Here is a 24,439-nt window from a genome sequence, read left to right as displayed (position 1 = left end):
CGTAATCCACGTCCCCGACTCGCCGCGTGACCACGAAGGGCCCTTGCCACTTCGCGAGTAATTTGGTGTTAGAGGTGGGCAGCAGTACCAGGACCTTGTCCCCCGGGGTGAGATCGCGTAATCTAGTCCCTCTGTCGTACAGGCGTCTCTGACTCTCCTGGGCGCGGTGCAAATGCTCACGTGACAATACCCCTAGTGAGTGAAGCTTTGCACGCAGGTCCATGACGTACTGGATTTCGTTTTTGCTGTCACTGGACCCCTCCTCCCAGTTTTCTTTAATGAGGTCCAGGACGCCCCTGGGCTTGCGCCCATAGAGTAACTCAAATGGGGAAAATCCCGTGGAAGCCTGGGGCACTTCCCGCACTGCAAACAACAGAGGGTCTAGCCATTGATGCCAATTTCGAGCATCTTCATGTACGAACTTGCGGATCATGGACTTTAAGGTCCGGTTAAACCTCTCACACAAGCCGTCCGTGGCTGGGTGATAGACACTTGTGCGGACGGCCTTGACCTTCAACAACCCGTAAAGTTCTCTAATCGTGCGTGACATGAAATTGGTGCCCTGGTCAGTGAGAATTTTTTTCGGGATTCCCACCCGCGATACGACATGAAACAACGCCTGCGCAACACTCTTCGCGGAGATGTTGCGCAACGGAATTGCTTCCGGGTATCGGGTTGCGTAGTCGATCAGGACTAACACAAATCGATACCCTTGTGCGGAACGTTCTAATGGCCCGATAATGTCCATGCCAACGCGGTCGAAGGGGGCTTCCACCAGGGGGAGGGGCCGTAAGGGAGCCCTGGGGACGGCCGGGGGATTCACCAGCTGGCATTCGGGGCAGGATGCGCACCACCTGCGCACTTCCGCCCGAATCCCCGGCCAATAGAACCGGGCCATTATCCGGTTGAGTGTTTTCTCGTACCCCAAATGGCCCGCCATTGGGTTGTAATGCGCCACCTGGAAGACCATTTCCCGGCGGCTCCTTGGCACCAGCAACTGGGTGATCACCTCCTCACTCAATAGCCTGTCCCTAACCACCATGAAGTGTGGGTAAGTCAGCGCCGCGTCTGGCCGGACCCGACTCCCATCAATACTTATCACCTGGTCGTAGGCTGAGCTCAATGTGGCGTCACGAGACTGCTCGAGGGGGAAATCCTCCACCGGTGGGAATCTCGGCGCTGGGACCTCGGGGTGAGGACCCCCCCCTTCCCCCGATTCCTGAGCAGCGTCGGGCGCCCCCGCCTCGGCGCAGAATACCGCACATGACTTACATATCCCTACCTGTCGTGTCCGCAACCCCGTAGTCCCCCTAACTGCCTGTGGGAACCCTGCCCAATACAACCCAAGAATCAGGGGATGCGAGAGGCTCGAACTAACCGCCGCCTTCACCCTATATTTTCTACCCCCACAACGAATTTCGATGGGGACCAAAGGATACTCGTGCACATCCCCGTGTATACACCTCACCGAAACGTTCAACGCCTCCACCAATGCCTCGGACCACACCAGGCGCTGGTGGATCATGGTCTGCATGCAGCCCGAGTCCAACAGCGCCTGGTGCGTCCCCCGCTGTATCCTCACCGGGATACGGTACGCCTCGCCGGTGGTGGCTGCAGGTGGCTCTCCGCCAGGTCGACCGCAGCAGCGAGGCTCTCGGGCCGGTGGTACCGGACCCAGGCGGAGGTCCGAGCCGGCAGCCCCTCCACGAATCTTTCCAAGACCACCTGCTCGACCACGTCCTCCGCCGTGTTCCGGTCTGGGACCAGCCACCTCTTGGCCTGGTCCCTCAGCTGCTGGGCGAAGGCGAAGGGTCGGTCCCCCTCGCTGAAGGCCAGCGCCCGGAATCGCCGCCGATGTTCCTCGGGGTAGAGACCCAGCCGGTCCCGGATGGCCCTGGTGATCGCGTCGTAGTCCCGCTGGGCCCCGGCCGGCAGGCTGTGGGCCGCGAGCTGCACCTCTCCGGTCAGGAGCGGTAGGAGCCGGTGCGCCCACTCCGGTCGAGGCCACCCCGAGACCTCGGCCACCCCCTGGAAGGTTTCGAGGAAGGCTTCCGCGTCGTCGGCCTCCCCCATCTTCGGGACGTGAATCTGGGCTGCGGGTCCCGGCCCTCGGGGTCCTCCGCCGGAGGCGAGGAGCTCATGGAGCATGGCCCGATCGGCGGCAAAGGACTGGGCAAGCTCCGTGAGCACCTCGTTCTGTGCCTGGTGGAGCTGGCCTTGCCTCTCGGCCATCTGGGCCAGGTGCCCGAGTACATTTCCCAACGGGGACTGGTCCATTTATCTGCTCTCGGGGCCCCACATTGGGCTCCACTGTAACGGGTTCGAAGAATGAGAGCAGGCGGGGTTGTCGTTCTCTCCGCAGGAGATCGGTTTATTTTGCGATACAAACTGAACAGAAATCTCAAAAGGTAACAAAAAGGTCCATTTAGCCGTCTCTCGGTGAATCTAGCTCAGCGTCACGCTCGCTCCGGACCTCCCTGGTCCGTTCGCTCCCGGGTCTCCTACTATAACAGAAAACAGGCACATAAGTACAGCCTCCCTGATTGACCTGAGTGCAGACACCTGCTCGTCACCAGGTTCAATCCCCCCCCCCGGCCAATCCCGTGTGCTCCCAACCTGTCCATACTCCCCCTGCAGGCCAGACGTCGCACGTCCCCCCACATATATGTTGTAACATTATAGCCAAAATATTATTATATGCGCTCAGAAATGTGCTACATTATCGAATGGGGTTTCCAACTTATTGCTATGGGTTTAATGAAAACTAGAGGTTGAGTGCGCGCAATGCGCGTGCGAAAACTCTAGTTATGATAATCAAAATATTGCTATTTAAAGCAACTCAAACTAAATTCATAAAATATTGGAATGAATGAAATATACAAATTAAATATGACAGTTCCACCTGTTGATTTGTCAAATGTGATAATTATAGTTGCACCTTTGGCTTAATAAGTGTTTGCCAATACATTACTATGGCTTGAAACCGCAATGGATCTTTAAGGTAATATATCTATATAGAGACACATATACACAGAGAAAAAAAGAGTGGTGTAGGGAGAGAGGTGGGGGGGGGGGGGGGCCTGGATGGAGAGATGAGAGGGAAGAGGGTGTGAGGGGACGGGGGGAGAGGTGGGGACTTTACGATGGGGGAGGTTTATGATGGGGCAGAGAGAGAGAGAGGGGTGTTGGGGTATCAACACCTCAACAGGTGCTCCAGATAAGAGACCATGCGGTCTTTGCAAAAAACAAGATGGCGCCTATCGCCCTACAGAACAGTACCACAGGCACCCACGTTACAAGATGGAGCTGTCGCTTTAAACAAAGAGGAAATAGGGTTATTTACAAAAAGATGTTATGGTTCATGCACATTGGCTTTCCATCTTGGTGTTAGGAGTTTATCTTGCATTCACACTCATTTAGTCAGGTTAGCATCAAAACCGCTAGGAGAGTCTATTCCAAACCTAGGCCCCTTAGGGTAAGCAGTTTATTAAAACCAGCCAGGAATATGTTCTCCAGGTTCCACCCCTTGGGGTTAGCAGTATGCTCATTTAGACTAGACTAGAGCATGTCTTAATACTTCTAAAGATATTGTATCTCAAACCAATGTGAGAATATACAACTGGGGATAAAACGGGAAGGCAATAGCCTATTTATTCTAGACCGGAAGCACTCGCGGTCTGCCGTATTGTTTGGTAACGGCGTTTAACTTACATTTTTAGAGCAATGATGTATTCTCGTCGATAAATATATATATATAGTGAGTATTCTCCTCACGGTACAAAACGGTCGTGATTATTATGTCTCCTCACGATACAAAAAAAACAAAAAACCATAAGTGCTATGTCTCCTCACGGTATAAACATTTGTGAGTATTATGTCTCCTCACGATTCGTGATTATTATGTCTCATTACGATACAATCATCCGTGAGTATTATGTCTCCTCACGATTCGTGATTATTATGTAATAACGCTGTTTAAAAGAACGGCGTTAGGTAACGCCGTTATTTTTTCAGTAACTGGGTAATCTAACTAATTACTTTTTCCGTCGTTACAACGCCGTTACCGTTACTGTACGAAAAATGGAGTGCGTTACTACGAATTGATTGAATAAACTGAGTAATCCGAACGCAGCCCTGGCTCCAATCACAAACTTCTAGTGAGGAGACCGGATGGGTTAACAACGAGATAAGCGATTATGATTGGCTAAGGCAGAGTCATGTTTCATGGTAGCCAATCTGAGCCAGTGTTTTTACACACAAGCCAGGACACGCACGCCACACGCAAACGCACACACAAAACAGATTCGATGAAGCAGCAGAAATGGCGTGTCTGGAGCAATCCGATGAAATGTTGGCATTTTCTGTAGTATTCGGCAGATGTTCCACTGCCTTTGCAACCAAGAAAATTTAAATTTCAGGCCCCATCCACACTTAACCAGGTAAATGTAAAAACGCACATCCGCAATGAAAATGATCTCCGTCCACACTATCGTTTTCATATAGTTTTCGGAATGTTTTGCATCCACGTTCCACACTGAAAATATTTTGATGAACAGTTGTTGTCATGGTTACGTAACTCCGCCATGCCTCTCTGTTTAGATTACAGGCACGCGGTCAGCTGATATTTACAGTTGATCAGCTGGTTAATCATTTTCGATCTGGTCTTGTCCATCTTTCAGGTTTTTTACCATCACTGAAGAGCATCAAGTACAGCACTCACCTCCGGCGTTGGAGCAAGAATATGTTTGAGCCAATATGTCGAGTTGTTTGTGGAGATAAATTAGTACATTGTACAGAGAGATCATCATTTGCATTTCACCTACTATTTTTTTGCGTCTTGGTCACGTCTTGGTCTTGTGGCAGTGTCATGGCAACCGAGCGTCATCATTTCTGAAAGTCTTTGTCTACCGTGTCCATACTACAACACAAACCCAGCGTTTTCACATTTATATTTATGCGTTTGTAGATTTACCCGGGTTAGTGTGGACGGGGCCTCAGTTGGAAGCATATCAGGGCCTTGAATGGGCAGTTCAACCATTTAACACATTAAGGCCAAGTGAAAACTGCTATATGTCAATTCTTTGACATTTAGCAACTTCATTTTTTTTTACAGTAACGCAAATAGTTACTTTCCCTGGTAACTAGTTACTTTTATTATAGAGTAATTCAGTTACTAACTCAGTTACTTTTTGGAACAATTACATTTACATTTAGGGCATTTAGCAGACGCTTTTATCCAAAGCGACTTACAATAAGTGCATTTGTTACATTAAGTACATTTTTCATAAGATTAGTTAGTGAGTAACTATAACTAACAATTAGTGAGTAACTATATCTAATTACTTTTTTAAAGTAACGTTCCCAACACTGCTCATCACGATACAAACATCCGTGAGTATTATGTCTCCTCACAATTCGTGATTCAGGACTGCGGAGCGCCGCGACCAGACGGTGGCTCGAACAACTCTTACACCTAAGTGTTCCTATAACTAATCCTATGCAGATTCAGTCTTTACGACAATAGGTTCTGCTTACCTGATATGTGGCGCCTGTGGAAGAGTTGTTGAGTGTCGCGGTAGCCGCGCGTCTCCGAGCCTTGGGCCTCGGCATTTCTCAGAATCACGTGCAGGGTCACCAAATTGTCGTGTTCTTAAAGAAAGTAGTTCAATCCGGGTCGCTTTTAACTCACTTTATTTGTTAAAGTATCTTGGTATGATAACTATGAAGCAAAAGGAGATAATTGTATTTAACACGCGCGGAGAGAACTACCGCAGAGCTACTTCTAGCCCCGGGGCTTCCCCCGGGGCTCTCAATGGGGCTGCCATATGTCTCTGACCTCATCTGACTCCCGCTCCCTGTTTGTATCAAGTAGGCGTGGCCTATGTGAAGTATTGGCTCTGGCTTCCTCACCTGTCTAAAGGTGCTGCCAGCTGTGGCTGGAGTAGTTAATGCAGCTTGTATGTTGCGTCCTGCTCCCCCTGTGGCTATGTATAGTAATTACAGCTTATATGTTTGATCCTGTTCCCATGTGGCTATGTGGAGGTAATGCAGCCTGTGTGCTTAAAATACGTAACAGAGTCAGATTTACAAATATATGGACCCAATTGTTACATAGTACTGGCCTTGAATCATTATATTCCATGTTTGCAGTCAGAAATGTTTTTTTTTAAATTAACAAACTGATGTAGTGCACTTGACTGCTTAAAAGAAGTTAACGGAAGCATCCTGTAAACACTGTGGGCTCACGCATACGCCCCCTTCAGTGAGGCAGAGGTACTGGCTGCCTCATTTCATGCTTTTTCAGCACGGTTTTATGTCAGATCAGCATATTTAGTCTTGCTACAAGACTGAATATGTTATACACATACATCAAATACATTAACTACTTTAAGTAAAGTGCGATCATACAATAAAAGTGTCTACAAACATTACATTGGTGACAACAGTGAAAAAGCTAACTGGGTTGTGCGCATGCGCTCTACCCAGGTTGTGAGGGATTGCGCAATTCTTGGTGAGGCAGCACTGCTTGCTGCCTCAAACGGACTCAGCTCGTGTATTTCCCCTCAGGAAAAAGGCAAATTCAGCAATTTTGATAATAAAAATTATTTTAATTATTGGAATCGTACATTAATTACATTTAGACCACAGATAAGTAGACAAATACCAATATATAATATTTTTTTAATTTTTTAATTTTATCATAATTAGTTTTTTCTTTTCAAATAACCCTGCCTCGTTAAATCAATGAGCATGGTGTTTTGCTTTCAAGAATAGGTTATAGGTTGTGTCACTATAAAATCTGTCCATGCGCGTCTCCCAGAGTAACGTAACAAACCACCAGAGAGCGATTTGAAAAAAACGATTGAAGTTCATTAGAAATGTAACTTAATAATTACAAGTCTAAACTGCGGAAAATAACATATTCCAAGGTGCCTTTTGAAGGAAACCTTGGAATATCTGTCTATTTCCTAACCAGCGGACCTTAGGTCACGTGACGTTGACACAGGCCAATTGAAAAGATAAGGCCAAAAAAACATAGGCATGTCACATGTTTAAAGCCGTTGTGGGTACCGGATTGACTCGGCTGCCAGATCGACTCGGGGTCCTAGATGCGCAATAATGACGCACTTCCTGTAAACACTGTCTTTTAAATGCGCATGCGCGTTTCATTCATTCCCATGTTATTCCCAAGTATTGACGATCTCCTTTTGTGTTCTAATCTATGAATAAAAATCTAATGTACAATGATTGATCAGATAATATTTGTGGCTTTAGATTGATGGCTAACGTGAGCTAATAAACGTTAGAAGGGGGGGTGGGGGCTTTCATCAATATAGGATTTGTTTTGTAGGTGAAAATTACTCTAACATATGTGAAAACAAAAATACATGTGTAACCAAGCGTTTTATTGTTGCCTATACTTGGGTAATATATGTAAAATATACAATTATTCAGTTATAATATAAGTAGACCATAGCTTTTATTCAATTATCGTTATAACAAGATCTGTATTATGACCATTGAACAGCCTGAATGAAATTCATATTGACGGTATGGCACTATATCCCTATTCTCGCACACTGGAGCACCCGCTCTGAACGTCAAACATCGCCGGGGACGCCGAAGGGTACCTTTCCTTCAGTGACCGGCGCTAAAGTGCCCTTGCCAACAGTCGGTATACGTTCTCGGAGTGAGACTGTGTTGTCATTACACACCCTATACACTCAGGAGGAGGAATGACCTCTCACACATGATAACTTAATGAATTATTTCAAATAACCCTGCCTCGTTATATGTGCCCATGCACATGTCTCAGAGCAACGTTATAGGCTAGGCCTACTAGCCACCATCACCAACCACCAAGGAGTCACGATGATTACAAAATAAACATATTAATTACAAGCCTAAACTGTGGGAAATAGAACGATATGGGGGGCGAGAGCGTGCACTGCGCAGCCCTTCTGAAGTCTAAAAAAATCTCCCGATTGAAATGCATTGGTTTAATGTTGAATTAATTAAATATTAAAATATATATTATATAGGCCTATATATATATATATTTTTTTTAATATAAAGTGATTTATTTATAATATAAGTAGACATGTAGGCCTAGCTTTTATTCAATTATTGTAATAACAAGATGATGCTAGAGCTTGCACTGTGCAGCCCGCCCCCCCTTCTGAAGTCGAAGAAAATCTCCCGATTGAAATGTATTGGTTTAATATTGAATTAAATTAATATTAAAATATATATTATATATATATAAATATACAACTATTTAGTTAGCCTCTAATATTTAGACCATGTAGCTTTTATTCAATTAACGTTATAACAAGATCTGTAGCCTAATTGACCGTTAAAATTCCACTTCTACCAATTTGTAAGTGTGGGTATACCAGAAAATATTAATCTATTCATAATATAAAAAAACGATGTAAAAAATAAGGTTATGGGCCGAATTCAGTTAAAATTCAGCCTCTGCTGGCCCACAACTAGATCGTCTCATTTCCTTGTTAAACGCTTTAAAGGTGCTATGGCATGCTACTTTATGGATGCTTTAATATAGATATTAGTAGGCCCCAAACACAGTATTTGAAGACGTTCCCGAAATTCAGCTGTGGTGCAGAATTACAGCCACTACGAGCCAGTCTCACATTGAGCTTTCCCCAAATGCGCTGTTTCGGTGTCTGTAGCTTTAATGCAAATAAGGAGGAGAGAGGTGGGTCAAGGAGGAGGGTGGGGGTGTGGCCCTGAGTAGCTTGCAGCCACGGTACCATGCGCTCTGTTTACAGTGGGTGTGTATCTTTAGCCGTGTTCTGTAAATATTCTAGAACACGCAGGAGTCCTGGAGCTCTATATCTAAATAATATATTATAAATAGATATCTATATCATATAATATATATTATCACGGCCAAAAGCTGTGTGAGCCTCCAGACAATATTATGAATCTCAAACGACCGCGTGGGGTTCTCCGACGTCTCTGGTTCTTCCACGTCCACATCAATCTGAAGTAGACTGAACCACGACATGGAGGAGAAAGGGATTGTTGCCCGCGATTATTGACCGCGGTTGTCTCCCGCCGGAGCCTCGCTGCCGAGTGACCACCGCCTCGGCAGTGGTCAGCGCTTAGGCACCACCGCCTCCTGCACCGCCGAGGCGGTGGTCCCTCGGCAGCGGGATGCGGGGCTCAAGCGGGAGACATTCGCGGCCAACAATCCCTTTCTCCTCCATGTCGTGGTTCATGTACTTCAGGGAGTCAAAGCCAAAGTTCCTTTTCCCCCAATTCATTCTCAACCATGGCTGAGATAACCCCCACTACGAGTCTCGTTGTGGAAATACCAGAGACGAGAGTCAGACGTGTTATGCGCCATAACACCAACAGCAGAACGGTTATCCAAATAACAAGGAAGTGTACAACACACGTTACAGTCCTGGAGCTCTATATCCAAATAATATTATATAATGCATAGACATCTATATCAAATAATACATATTATCATAGCCAAAAGCTGTGTGCGCCTCCAGACGATATTATGAATCACAAACGACTTTGCAAGTTCCCCGACGTCTCTGGTTCTTCCACTTGCATATCAATCTGAAGTAGACTGAACCGTGCGCTGCCCGCTGCCGGCTGCCCGCTGCCAGGCGGTGGTGCTTCGCGGCGGTGGTGCCTCGCGGCATGTCGCAGTTCATACTTCAGGGAGTCAAAGCCAAAGTTCCTTTCCCCCAATTCCTTCTCAACCATGGCTGAGATAACCCCAACTACAGTCTCGTTATGGAAATACAAGAGACGTCAAAGAACCGACGTGTTATGTGCCATCACACCAACAGCAACACTTGCGTTACAGTGTGTGTAATCACACACACACACTCACACACACACACACGTGGCGCTCGCACGGTCGTGTCTCATTGGCAGGCCAAATTCTCTGGGCGGGCAAGGCAGAGAAAGGGGATGAGCTTAGATCCTTTATGACGACATATGGGACCACATTCCAAATCAGTGTGCTTGGGCCTAATTTTTTCAAAGGCGAGCAGAACACCTAGTGCTCGTTTTACACCAAACGCAAGTTTTAGCCACTGGGGGACCATAGGCAGGCTAAGGGAACTCATATTTATGTTAGAAAACCTCATAAAGTGAGATTTTCATGCCATCGGAGCTTTAATTTAATTATATTTAAATTATTATCACCATGGAGCCTTTATTTTCTTGCCGTTATCATTACGGCAAGAAAATCAGAAAATCATCATTATCATTCTCTCGTTATATCGATGTGAATTCTCGAAACACAGTGGAAAAGAGAGAGAGGGAGCCATAGAGATGGACACTGACGCACTATATAGGCCTCTCCTATATATATATATATATATATATATATATATTTTATTTTTATTTTATTTATTTATTTATTTTTTTGAGAAACATTCCAATCCAAAATGCATGGGTTTACATTTCGTTCTGTGGAGAAGGTTATTTTTATTTATTTATTTTCAGTTTTTGAGGAGGTCTGCTTCAAAAATGCTAAAATTTTAATATTGACATATATATAACTAGAGGGTGCACTGTACTATCTGCGCACATCCCTTCTGAAGCCACTCTCTCTTTCTCTCTCTCATTTAGTTTTGTGGAGCACGTTAATTGTCTGAGAAACACGTTCTGTGGAGCACGTTCGTTTCAGTTTTTGAGGAGGTCTGCTTAAAAAAAATCGGAAATATTGACATATATATAACTAGAGGGTCAACCCGGTATCACGCCATTGCGTGCTCCTGCGCACGAACGTTAATCTATTGAAGCGTGTTCCCGAGCACGATAGTCCGACTTTTTGCGTGTTACACAAAACGAAATGTAAACCAATGCATTCTGAATGGGAGTGTTCTAAGACAATTAACGTTCTCCACAAAACGCTACGAGAGAGAGAGAAAGAGAGAGCGGGAGGGACAGAGAGAGAGAGAGAGAGCGAGAGAGAGGCTTCAGAAAGGGTGTGCGCAGATAGTACAGTGCACCCTAGTTATGTTTATGCCAAAACCTATATATATAATTAGGCTATAATTATATTATTTAGCGTGTAATGAGACAATCTATAGCCAAATTGTCGAAGATGCCCGAGAATCTTTCGGGATATCAGCATGGGAAATTGGCGAATCAGACCCATGAATCTATTGTAGCGACCCTGGGACAGTTAAATAGTTTGTGTGTTATGTGTTACATTATATTTCGTTGTCCGTTATGCCAGTTGTTCTATGTGCATGTATTGTAATGTTATTCTTGTCAAACAGCATGTGGGGCGAATCATTAGGTCAGCTGGGGGAGGGCCTTGGAAGAACAGGAGGGTGGGGGCCTGCACGCGAGTGAGACCGTGTTGCCGGGGTAACCGGGGTTTGTTTGGGTCCGGTTTTCAGCTGTTGGTTTCAATGTTGTTACAATGTTACGGGTTTCAGTGACCTGGTTTTTGGTCCATTAAAACTACCTTCAACTAATGACTCGACATGATTATGTCACCGGCGAGGTCGTTACACTATAAAGAAACACGTCATCTCAAGCGGGAGAGAAAGTTTGCGGTGCTGGTTTGTGTCACCAACCCAGCAACCCAGTCGCCAAGAAAAAACGTTGACAGTGCACGTTTCCATGAACACTGGATACGTAGCATTTCAACGTAAAAAATAGCGTGTTATACCTACAGTATCCACGTGTGCCGCTGTGGAGGCGGGTTTCGGGGTTTGGGACACGATTGTTAAGGGGGGGGGGGGGAGACTGTTGTTGACCGGGGAGGGGGGGGGGGGGGGGAGACACGTTTGTTGAGGGGGGGGGGGACACACGATTGTAGGGGGGGGGGGGGACGGGACACACCAACCCAGCAACCCAGTCGCCAAGAAAAAACGTTGACGGTGCACGTTTCCATGAACACTGGATACGTAGCATTTCAACGTAAAAAATAGCGTGTTATACCTACAGTATCCAAGTGTGCCGCTGTGGAGGCGGGTTTCGGGGTTTGGGACACGATTGTTTAGGGGGGGTGGGGGGGAGACTGTTGTTGACCGGGGAGGGGGGGGGGGGGGGGGGGAGACACGTTTGTTGAGGGGGACGACGACACACGATTGTAGGGGGGGGGACACACGTTAGTTGAATGGGGGGGGGGGGGGGACACGTTTGTTGAGGGGGGGAGACACGTTTGTATCCTAACAACAAAACAAGTTAACAAAAGCCCCATTTGTCAACTGAGAACCCCAATTCCCAGAATCCCCCGCGGCTCCGGAACACGGCGTAGCTTATATTAATCTTTATTATCTGAATGGGAAATGCAATATTTTAGGACAGATACACCATTAAACGCGTTTCTAATGACATTTCTAGCGAGAAATGTACATTTTCCTTACATAATCTTCAGTCAGTGAATGTGTATGATCTTTATTAATCTTTATTATCTGAATGGGAAATGCAATATTTTAGGACAGATACACCATTAAACGCGTTTCTAATGACTTTTCTAGCGAGAAATGTACATTTTCCTTACATAATCTTCAGTCAGTGAATGTGTATGATCTTTATTAATCTTTATTATCTGAATGGGAAATGCAATATTTTAGGACCGATTCACCGTTAAACGTGTTTCTAATAACATTTCTAGCGAGAAATATACTTTTTACTTGCATAATCTTTAGTCAGTGATTGTGTCTGATCTTTAGTTTTATAGTTATTAGGATTTGATCGGCTCGCTCGCATGTTTCAACGACGTCAGGTTGCTTTCGCTAAACTAGCAGCTCACGTGCTTCCTGCGTTTGTGTTATTAAACTGTTACTTTATGTAACTTTTAATGATATCATCTTGTTAGAAACACGTATATCTGAGAGCCAACCCAGTCGCCAAAAGCATACGTTGACAGTGTACTTTTCGTGAACACTGGATTACGTCGCATTTCAACATAAAATAGCGTGTTATACACACACACACGCACAGACGCACACACACACACACACACACACACGCACACACACACACACACGCACACACGCACGCACGCACGCACGCACACACACACACGCACACGGTCGTGCGCAGGAGCACGCAATCGCGTGACACCGGGTTGAAAGAAAGACGTCAACTCTGGAGTGACCGAAAATTTGCGGTGCTGGTTTGTGTGACGTAAGTTCAACTATGATTGACTGCTATTTAAAAACGGTTGAATGCTTGAAATACTAAGATTATGGAGTTGATAGTGCAAATAATTATATTGCCGTTGTCAAAGAATATTAACAGGTATTAACAGCTAATAACAGATAACAAAAGCGTTGCTTCATAGGCTAATGTAGGCCTACGTCGCCACCTGTCCCTCGGGTAGGCTAGCTAGTTCGTTAGTAATTGAAATTGAACAATGAGAAAGGCTTAGATAAGTACCATACACAGCATCATGTTAGAAGGTAATTTACACAATGTAGTCGGCTGTTTGTAAAAAATAGTTTGTTTTTAGTGATTTACTTTTTTCTCCCTGCAGCTTCAAATAAGCATCATACATCTTAACTATCTCTCTGCCAATGCTAATATTTTATATCTATAATCTTTCTTATCTATCTACTATCTGTGTATCTAATCTGTTTTGTTTATCTGTCTATTCGGTTTGTCTGTGTCTTTGTAAATTAGGTAATCTTTCAATATGCCAGGCAGCACATGTAAAACATGGCCCTCCTGCAAAACCATTCTGCCTTGCGCTAAAAAGGTTTGCAGGCACTGCAAAATGGTCCAGCCTGTAAAGGAACGCCTCAAAATTGCCTTGAGAAAATTTGAGGCTAAGCGGGAAGAGTGGGCGTCTTCCCGCAAGAAGAACCACAACATGGCTGTTGTCAAGCAGGAAATGTTCCTCCTGGTATGTAAACAATTCAGATTAATTATGTTCTACCTTTAACTGTCTGAATCACTATTGCTTTGAATAGTAGGTCTTTTTTGATTACTACAGGCAAAACATTAACATGCTGTGATTTCCTTACAGCTCGAAAAGCTTCAAGCAGCAGGATATAAACCTGTCCTGCTGCTTGGAAAAGCCACTAAAAAGAGCCATGTGGTCAAGGTGTTCACACCTCGTTGCACCTTGGCCACATTTGCGGAGGAGTCCCTCAAAAAAAATGGGCTCCATCCATGAGTACATTTGTCAAGGTATGATTCTTTATTTTTATAAATTCCACACACCCTCTGCTTTGTTTACCAAAATACTAACTGCATCTTGTTATTTGTCCACCACATTCATTTTTATCATGGAACTATTGCTACAATTTTTTTGGTTGCCATTTGCAATTTAATAACCCTTTGCAACACTTTTCAAACTTGCACAGGATGGACCCCTTTTGCAAGTGGGACTGCAGAGGGGCCAGAAGAGGGCAGGGGGACCACTCAGGTGAAGACATACAGGAATATCTATGACAATTAAAGAGGCTAATCCTATATATTGTTATATACTGCATATATAATCCAATATATTATGCTACAAATTACAATATACTAAGTCAGCTGTATAAGTGCTAACCTCTTTTCATGTTTGTTTATGGTTATTTATGTGTATAGATGTGTATAGATCTGTATGGTCTTAATTTCATATTTTTTAAAACTGAATTTACACTTGCACTGTTGAAGTTCCACTGTTGGACTTTGAGTGAGTGTTATCTTATGTCATCTTAGATGGACATGGACATGGGAGAGGTGGAGGACAGGGCCGTGCAGGTGGAGGAGGGGGAGGAGGTGGCCCTGCAGGTGGAGGAGGGGGAGGAGGTGGCCCTGCAGTTGGAGGAGGTGGCCCTGCAGGTGGAGGAGGGGGAGGAGGTGGCCCTGCAGTTGGAGGAGGTGGCCCTGCAGGTGGAGGAGGTGGAGGAGGTGGCCCTGCAGGTGGAGGAGGTGGCCCTGCAGGTGGAGGAGGTGGCCCTGCAGTTGGAGGAGGTGGCCCTGCAGGTGGAGGAGGTGGAGGAGGTGGCCCTGCAGGTGGAGGAGGGGGCCCTGCAGGTGGAGGAGGGGGCCCTGCAGGTGGAGGAGGGGGCCCTGCAGGTAGAGGAGGTGGCCCACCCGGACACGGAAGGACCAGGTATGGATTTTTCAATTAAAGCATGCATGAGAAGGTACTAAGTGTCATACAAATAAACATCATTGCCTGAATGAGTAATATTTTATTTTCCATTCCAACAGCGGTCTCTACTGTGCAGAGGAAGCGGAGGAGAAAAGGTATGTTCAGAATGTCTGTACAGATCGAATTGCTAATTGACTACTATTCTTTTCACCATAGCATTACATTTATTGTAGTTATTTTGGAAAAAGGACTGTAATAAGAATGTTGGTTATGACCATTTGAGTCTTTGTTTGAATACCTCAACATTTCTTTCCTACAGAGCATCACAGCCAGAAGGGGCTTGAAAAAAGGAACAAGACTTTACCGAAGAGTAAGATGAAATAGTTTGTAACGATCAGAGCACTGACAAACCCTTTACACAATTTATAATTATGGAATTGTAAATTATTCTCCTGTGTATTCATAGCAGCGATTACAGCATTAATACAGTATTAATAATTACTGTTATTGATTTTATATTTGCGGTATTTTATATTTGCCAGTGGATAAGCATAGATGGTTTTGTTGTGAAAAACATGTTTTTTATATTTTCAGATTGCCCCTACCATATTGGTCGTGACTCCTTCGAAATAAGGAGTTACGGGAAGGAGAGGATGAGAAAGGTTTGACAGACCCATAAAGACCCAGCAAAAACACATGCGTGATTAACTGTAGGAATGACATTCTCGCTGATTGATCATGAGCATGCATATTAAGTGCATACTGTAAATGTAATTTACTCATGTATACAAGTAATTTGCATAAATATTTTGGAATAATACCGTCAATGCATTTTGTCTATCAAATTTATAGGCTAACACTGAATTTATTATCTTACTAATGAATTTATGGTTCCTTTCCTTGATAGGGCATTAAAGAAGTCCTTGTTGATTGGCAGCCTTGCCCAGTTTGGTATGTATTTAATTTGGTTTCTTTCTGTTTCACTGGGTTTTTTTAAACCACTTCATTGCTTTTCCGAGTATTCTATATTATACCATATTATTTTGCACCATCTTGGTGCAAAATAGCTGCTGCTATTTTAACGTTTAACAGTAGTTCTTCCACCAAACACACTTGCCAACCAGATTTCCTATCAAGTGGTTTCATCATTCCCTTTCTTATGTGTCATACACTATTACATTATTAGATCTTGAATTATTAGAAAATGACTTGAAAGTGTGGTATTGCTCAAGAACAAAAATGTGCAAAGATTGGGCTTGATTTGTAATTGCCTTTATAGATGAGAATCAATATAAAGTAGGTATATACTGTGTGTTATGTAAGTGGAGTTCGACCAATCATCACAAAACGGTTCATTGATATATTATTTGTTCTCTTTTCAGTGGGAAGGAGTGGGCCAGGTCCTGGCAGCCAAAAGATTTGAATTAGTCCCCCTGCCCTCTTCAAATAAAAACATATTTTCAGTCTTTCTAGAATGTGGTGCTACTCCTGATACATGATTGCCCTGCCATTCAAATGTGGTCACTAAGAGCTTAATGACACACACACACACACATATATATATATATATATATATATATATGTATGGACACAACAGTTAATATAAATATGAATTCCAGTCTGTAGGCAGTACATGGTGGGTAAAGTTAAAGTAACTCAAAAGTTGTGGGCTGAAGGGTCTCTAGCTAATAGAGTAGTAGCAGCAATTAATTGAGTATTTAATCCATTCAATGTATTTAAGATATGCATCCAGGTATAATTGCAAATGGCTATATTGTATAGAAAATATTGATTTTAAACATACAAGTGCAAGCAGGGCCTACTGAATGTCAATTTAGTCACAACAGATTATTAAAATATTGTGCTGATAGATCTTTATTCAACACCAAAACACCAGATTCTCTTGGATGATTAAGTTAGCTGCTACGTCAAACCAACCATGGTGTGGTGGTGGTTTCATATATGTGAAAGGGCATTCAAATATAGCCTACTACAATAATAATAATAATACATTTTATTTGTAAATCACTTTTCATAAAAATAATCTCAAAGTGCTACAACAAAACACGAAGGGCAATAACACAATAAAATAAATAATAATCTAAGGACCATAGATGTTATAGGGTGTACCGATGAGAAGGCTGTTACAGTAATCAAGCCTGGAGGGGATTAAGGCGTGGACGAGTTTCTCTGCGTCAGAGAAGGTGAGGATTGGGCAGAGTTTTGATCAATGATCAATTAGGAGGCCGAAGCCCTAAAGGACAACCCTGTCTCATGAAAATTACGTTCCCAGAGAACTATTCGGCATTCTCAATTACGTTTGTCTGAAAACGTATTTTGTCTCGACAGAAAAACATGGTGGCTAAGCCTATGATGGTTGCTATGGACGCTGAAACTAGCAGCCCGAATGCCGTTTAAAGCATGGAAATAAAACCATTGTCTTTGCTGATTATGTTATTTTATGGAACCGTGTAATGATGTTATTTTTCCACACATAAACACAGAACAGTCTGTTCAACCCGGTATCACGCCAAGGCGTGAAATAGATACATTGGTCCACCTCACAAGGAGTGTTCAGTGTCACGCTATGCCTGACCAAAGCGTGAAGAGATACACGTTTCTTCCGCCCATCTAAATGAATGGAGGAATAGCACCAATAGGGGTCGATACGTTCTCCCAGCATTTGGGGGAAATGGTTACGTATATATATATATATATATATATATATATATATATATATATATTAGATTAGATTAGAAAACTTTATTTATCCCAAAATGGGCAATTTCGTTCACAGTTTCCAGTCTCACATAATAGATTACTTAATAAATACAATAAATAGCAATAGGAGGTAGACAAAAACATATATCAAAGGCAGTCCAACACACACATTTAACTCACAATTCATTTCAGCCCGTCAGTAACAACCACCCTGCCCCCGGAAACACCCAGCAACACTGGTGTGCTCTCCACCTACTCCTTACTTTTGTCATCATTTAGTAACCTGATGGTTGCAGGGATAAAAGAGTGGGAGTACCTCATTGTTCTTGTCCTGATTGAACAGTAGCGCCGCCCTGAAGGCATTAGGTATATATATATATATATATATATATATATATATATCCAATATTTTAGGACAGATTGACCATTAAACGTGTTTCTAATAACATTTCTAGCGAAAAATATACTTTTTACTTGCATAATCTTCAGTCAGTGAATGTGTCTGATCTTTTGTTCGATAGTTAGTTTTATGGTCTCCCTAGCATGTTTCAAAGACGTCAGGTTGCTAGGGACGCGACGATCTAGTTGTGGGCCAGCAGAGGGTAACATTTATACCGAATTTGGCCTGTAACCAAATGTATGATATGCTATACGTATAGCCTAGTTTATATGTTATAAATATTTGTTATATGGTCTGGTTATACCTGAACTTGGTTAAAGATGTTCAATGGTCAGATACAGATCATGTTATAACGATAATTGAATAAAAGTTATGGTCTACTTATAGATAGAATATTACACGACGTAATAATTGTATACATATAATAGCCTATATTTTAATATTAAATTAATTAATTACAATAACGGCTTTAAACATGTGACATGCCTACGTTTTTTGGGCCTTTTCTTTTCAATGGGCCTGCGTCAACGTCACGTGACTCTCGGCAAACCACGTTGGTTAAAGACGGCAATGGAGCTTGGTTAGGAAATAGAAAGATATACCATGAAAATATCTTCCCGTAACGGGGCAAACAAGGTGTCATTTGTCATCTACGTTTCGAGGCGATTGCAACGGTGCCATGCATGACCATATTTGACTATGTTTCAGGGTAGTAATTAGCTGTCGATTTTGGAGGCCTTTATAGATAACCAGCTATAGATTTGCTACCCGATGGAGTTTTCTGACAAATTACATGTTATTTAGCATCTACATTAGCAGCTGAGTCCAATGAGATCAAGCTCGACCTTGTGCCACACAGAGATCATGCCCTAGACCATAGGTGTACCATGTAAAATACAGGGGCCATGTAGTGTAGGGGGCCGTGTAGGGCCGTGGAGTGTCATGCTTTGTGTCATTGGACTCAGCTCAATGTGTAGATGCTAAATAACATGTCATTTGTCACAAACTTTTATCGGGAAGCAAATCAATAGCTGGTCATTATTGGCCATAAGGCCTCCAATTTCGACAGCTAATTACTACCATTAAACATGTTTGAATGTGTTCATGTGTGGCACCGTTGCAATCGCCTGGAAGCGTAGATATTGAAGGACATCTTGTTTGCCCTCTTACGCACCGGCCCTACAAGAAATTACTCAGCAAGTGCTCCATCTTGTTGCACCTCACCCAGCGGCTCGCTTACAAGATTTTGGTCTGAAGTTCTACCCAAACCTACACCCTAGCCATCCAACATGCATATCTGAGAATCAGGCCTCTCTTTAATAATGACAAAAAGTTATGAGAGAAACACACATTAACTTTTTGTTATCTCATAAGCGGCGTGGTGCCGGCTCCTTTTGACCTTTTGACCCCCGACTTCAAAAACGTGGCCACAGGCCAGCTGTGTCTACACACCTTTAGCCACAAATGTACACCTCCATCCCACAAAAAATAAGGACTAGAAACTAACCACTGTCTTATGTACATTTACTGTACTGTTGGAGGTCACGCCCCTTTGCCGACCTTTTCGAGATAGCTAGGGATGCTAAAATGTTTACACACATTTCCCGGGGCCCCGTGTACGACATATCAGAGATTTGGAGTTCTAGCCCTTAGAGAAAAAAAGTTTTCCCAAATGGAGTGTCATTTGGACAAAGCCCCTCAGAAGTGTAGCCTGCAAGACCTAATGGTTCAGAATGTGGTGGAAAAACAGTTTTTGAGATAGGAAGGTCCTACCGCCCTGAAATTTTAATACCTTGTTCTAGGGCCTAACTGGGACCTCCGCACCGAAACTTGGCCCGGTCGGACCCCGAGGGCAGGAAGGGGGGGCCCTTCCTGTCCGAGACTTGGCCCGGTCAGACCCCGAGGGCAGGCCCCCCGGAAGACAACGGTCGGACCCCTCGGGGTCCGACCGTTGTCTTCCGTCAACTTTCTTCGGAGACGATGGCGAAGCTTGTTGCTGTCTAGATTGTTTAGGAGAAACGTAATATGCAGACACAAAAACCTTGTATAGGTTATATTAAAAACAATATAGATACATTGTTAGGTATACCGGATAACTCAAGAAAAAGCCTACATACCATTCTGACGGTAGAGGGTTTGTTTCTGTTGCTTTAGACCCAGATGGAGACCCTCAATGGACTGCTGGAGAACGTGCAGACCCGTTACTGGGGTCTCTGTAGATATCCGTTAGGGTGAAATTAAGCTCAGTGTACTGTATTCTATACAATGCAACCGAGTTTTCTAGATTTTTGCAGCACTAATGCTTCACTGATTGTGTATTATTTTGATTACCGTTTGAACACAAATGTCTGTAAGGAAACTGCAAAAAGGCATGTATATTGTTCTGTCCTCACCGCTCTCTGCCCATTCCTTGACTTCAGCAATCCACTGTACAGCCATTGCATTTGAGCACTGCAGGTCCTTCTGCAGTTGTGACAGCCTCTCTGCCTCTTCTTCTGCCCTTTTAGATGTCTAAAATATTTACAATAATTACAATAGGAACTCAGTCTGCCTAACAACTGGCACAAAAACATACATGAATATGAAACATACCTTCACATATCTTGTGGAGAGGGCCTTGTGTAGCGTCTCTGCTTTGTGATGGTTCCAACCCATTGCATGCACAGTGAGCATGTCCACACGTGCTGGTATAAGGAGAATTACATTATGTTCTGCAATCTATGAGCAATATTAGATGATAGCATAAACTCAGACCAAAGTGACTTACCTGCTTTTGACATGTACTTTGTTGTCAGGGCACAACGGGAGAGGTAGCTGTTTATTTGCTCCACCTCCTCACCGGCAGTTGTGCCTGCTCCCTTCTGATTCCGACCACTCCATTTTATCTGTTGCAAGGATGGGTGGATTTGGGGTTCATTAGAGCCAATGAAGCAGTTGGAAAACGTGGACAAATATTATGGAAAAGGAATTCAGCTTAAAGCTGTCCATTCCTATAGTAACACATGGCGTATTCATTTGAAAATAACAGATAACAGACATACCTCACACTTGGTAGCATGAGCTCTTGCATGCATGATGCTCAGGAAGGGCTTCATTTCTGTGAGGCTCTTGAGAGCTGGAATGACCGAAGCAACTTTTTGTAGGTATGGCCAGTATTTGCATGCCACATCCATAGCAAAAAACTGTGCCTTGCTTGGGAGAAGCTCCCTTTGGAGATACATAGGATACGCAAATATCTCTCCTCGGTACATGTTAAGGGCTTTTAAAAGGAAGCCATGCCGACACACCGCAACCTCAACGCCTTCCTCATCCAGTTTAGAGTCATACAGTATTGTGTTGACAAAATCAGACACCTCACTGTCTTTGGCTAGAAATAGCCCATCAAAAAAGGGAGTGTCATTAGATCTAGGGGAAAAATATATAACATCCATTACCTACTCTTGTTGTCACTTACAGTCACGACTCAATTACCAAAGAGAACTTAAAGTGCACCTTCCAGTATGGCCAAAGCGATAAAGCTTCCTGTTGCCATCTGCTGACACTGCTACCATTTCAGGTGTGCAGGCAGGGCAGGTGAAAGGGGTATCACAGCAGAGCTGGTCTTTCTCAAAGGAGGCGTATGCAAACTCAAGAAAGCTCCTCTGCAGGGCATCCCCGTTGATCTGTCCAGACTAGAAAGTATATCAGAATATGGAAAACATTTTTGAGATAGTCAAAAAAAAATAAAAAAATTGCTGACAATATTGGTGAGCATAATAAATAGTATTGCTGATGTCACTTACTCTTCCTGCACACAGTGTGCGATGTTCCAGCATTTTTGCAAGGGCTTGCCTGGAGAATCCAGGTGAGATCAACTTCAGCTCCTGAAAGGTGTTGAGGAGGTCCACCGTGTAGATTGTGGAAGCATTTGCAGAAGCTGGCCAATATCCACTCCTGACTAGGTCTCTCACATCAGGGGCCCACTGCTGCAGGCATGTTTGGCACACATAACGTGGCAAATGCAAATCATAACGCCCTAACGAAAAAAACAACATTAGTCATAATCATTGACACATATTGTATATTAGACTAACAGAAGTCTAAATAGAGAACTGGTTTCTACCATTGATGGTAATCAAGATGACTGGTTTCCCAGCTTCCACTGTGAAGCTAGGGACCTGGCAGGTGCAGTGCTGTGCTGGCATTGTGGGTAAAATGCGATCTGTCGAAAAGAAAAGTGAACATTCTGTATATGGCAGCAGACTGAATAAACAAGATAAGGATCAGGAAGTCTAGACAGGTAGATTTGTCAGACCTTACCTTGCTCATGTGTGGCATATATTCCAGTCTCTCCTCTTGAGATACATGTGGATGGGGGAATGGCTTTAAAGAAGCCATCCACCACGCTGTCCCTGTTGTGGAGTGGCCGTTTGCTGTGGTTATGCATGTCGCAGGCCCCACAAAACCACTGCTCCGGAAGGCACTCTCTGCACCTAAGCAGACAAAACACTCAAGTCAAGTCACTCAATTTATATGATATACTTTTTTTAGTGTACATAGATACATTCTATTATTTGATTGATGAACATCCAACCTTATAACAGCCGGCTTGTGGCAGAAGCAACACAATGGCTTGCCAACAGCCTCAGATTCCAAAAGGCATCTGAGGTGGTACGGCCGTGCTTCCTCCCAACGGTCAGAGGCTTTCTGCTGCCTAACAGACCACGATGATGCTGCGCTTCTCTCAGGCTCAGCAGGACAGGGGCTTGAATCCAGTAGGGCAGAAAGCCTCTCCATGTTTTGTTCTGCAAATAAAATATAACCAAATGATCTACATTCTATATACAGTATTTGGATTTCAGAATTAAACACTGTATATTTACCAAACATCTCTTGAGGATTTTGCTGTGCTCTGGGTAAGGGCAAGGAATCCTCTGAAGGAAGTGCCAACACCTCAGTGTCCATGCCTGTTAAACAGTACATGACAGATTAATATATCTCTACGGCAGACACTCAAGTGCTTGCACTGCTGCAAGAAACTCATTTGACAGTAAGTACGTCAATCAAACGGTCGTACGGCACTCCCTCTCCCCCGCTCCCATGTACTTGTACTTGGAATGGGTAGAGTCAGCGTTGAAGGAGAGGGGGTAGGACCATTTGAGTTGTGTATTTTCAAAATCTGCTGGCGTTTCGCAAATCCCATACCCAACCTTTAACGGTCCAAATGTTACAAATCGACTTTGACCCACGGGAACGAAAAATCGAATAATAGAAAATTCATCCCTAATAGGATCCATCCCTAATTGCCATGGGTAATTGTTTGTCACCAAATTAAACTAATCTGAATTTGCACATAAACAAACCTGTAGTTAGGCCACTCCATCGGTCTGCACGGCCTGTATGGCCCGCACGGCCTCCACGTCTCCCTCTGGCCTTGCCGCGTCCGCTCCGTTTGGTTGAGCTCCGTGGTGAATCCCCTCCAGATCTTGCCCGATTGACATTCTCCGCAGCCTCCTGTGTGTTTAAGTCCAACATCTTGTTAGACGGAGTTTCTGAGGTACTGAAACCTTCATTTCATGTACAAGTTCAAGTTCAGTTAATGTACAAAAGGTTGTTACCATGGCTTCTGCAAGGAATTGGTCATGCATCAACCCAACGGCAAGGTGTCTTCCTTCTGTGCGGGGGTCACGGAGATCCAGGTCAAACAACTTGTCCATAGCAACACGAGAGAAAAGTTACAGCGATAGAATGAATAGAACTACTGCCGACAATCGATCTTGAGAATGCTTGTAAGATTAGCAGTCCTATCTATATGTCGCTCGAGAGCAGCGTCATAGAGCTCGTAAGTTCGCCCCTTCCGGTAGGCCCCTCATGGGACCTCTGAGATCGAAAAATATGAATGGGTTTCAATGGAGAGAAAGTAATTATTTTCTGGTCCCCGTCTTTATATGTGCTGGATTACACATATGTATACGTAGCGGAAGAGTCGGAGCCAGGCTGAGCCAAAGTCGGCGCATTTTCCACATAGCCTGCATTAATAGTCATTTTTTAGTTTTTATAGTTTTTTATAGCTGCTAGGCGTAAAGAGTTCACCTTTCAAAGCGGGATGTTTATTGCGGGGGAGGAGCCACGGCGGCAGTCGTGATCGTAATTTCCGGCTAGTGCACCACGGAGTACTCGATTTGGAACAGCACTCACATCTGAAAAATTAACGTAGTAGATAGTACGGATAGTATACTTCCTTTAAGTATACTCATGGAAGTACAGGTATTGGAACACGGCAGCCTTAACAG

The 24,439-nt window shown here is 43.9% G+C and overlaps 1 protein-coding gene across 1 annotated transcript; it reads right to left on the bottom strand.

Annotated features, from left to right (window-relative positions):
* Positions 1 to 17,147: 17,147 nt before the first annotated feature.
* LOC307078287 (uncharacterized protein) lies at positions 17,148 to 24,081 on the bottom strand (the record flags this gene model as incomplete). Its single annotated transcript, XM_079740030.1, has 15 exons — positions 23,765 to 24,081; positions 23,510 to 23,660; positions 23,030 to 23,113; positions 22,741 to 22,951; positions 22,467 to 22,639; positions 22,270 to 22,368; positions 21,950 to 22,182; positions 21,660 to 21,838; positions 21,209 to 21,572; positions 20,935 to 21,052; positions 20,760 to 20,851; positions 20,561 to 20,678; positions 20,285 to 20,380; positions 20,066 to 20,167; positions 17,148 to 17,236 (listed from the first exon to the last, which is right to left on the bottom strand). The coding sequence occupies exons 1-15, from the start codon at positions 23,861 to 23,863 to the stop codon at positions 17,148 to 17,150; spliced, it is 2,208 nt and encodes a 735-aa protein (XP_079596156.1). The 5' UTR covers positions 23,864 to 24,081.
* Between the last annotated feature and the right edge of the window lie 358 nt (positions 24,082 to 24,439).

Source organism: Pollachius pollachius (assembly GCF_949987615.1).
Source record: "Pollachius pollachius genome assembly, chromosome: 7".
Lineage (NCBI taxonomy): Eukaryota > Metazoa > Chordata > Actinopteri > Gadiformes > Gadidae > Pollachius > Pollachius pollachius.
This window is presented reverse-complemented; position numbering and strand designations above follow the sequence as displayed.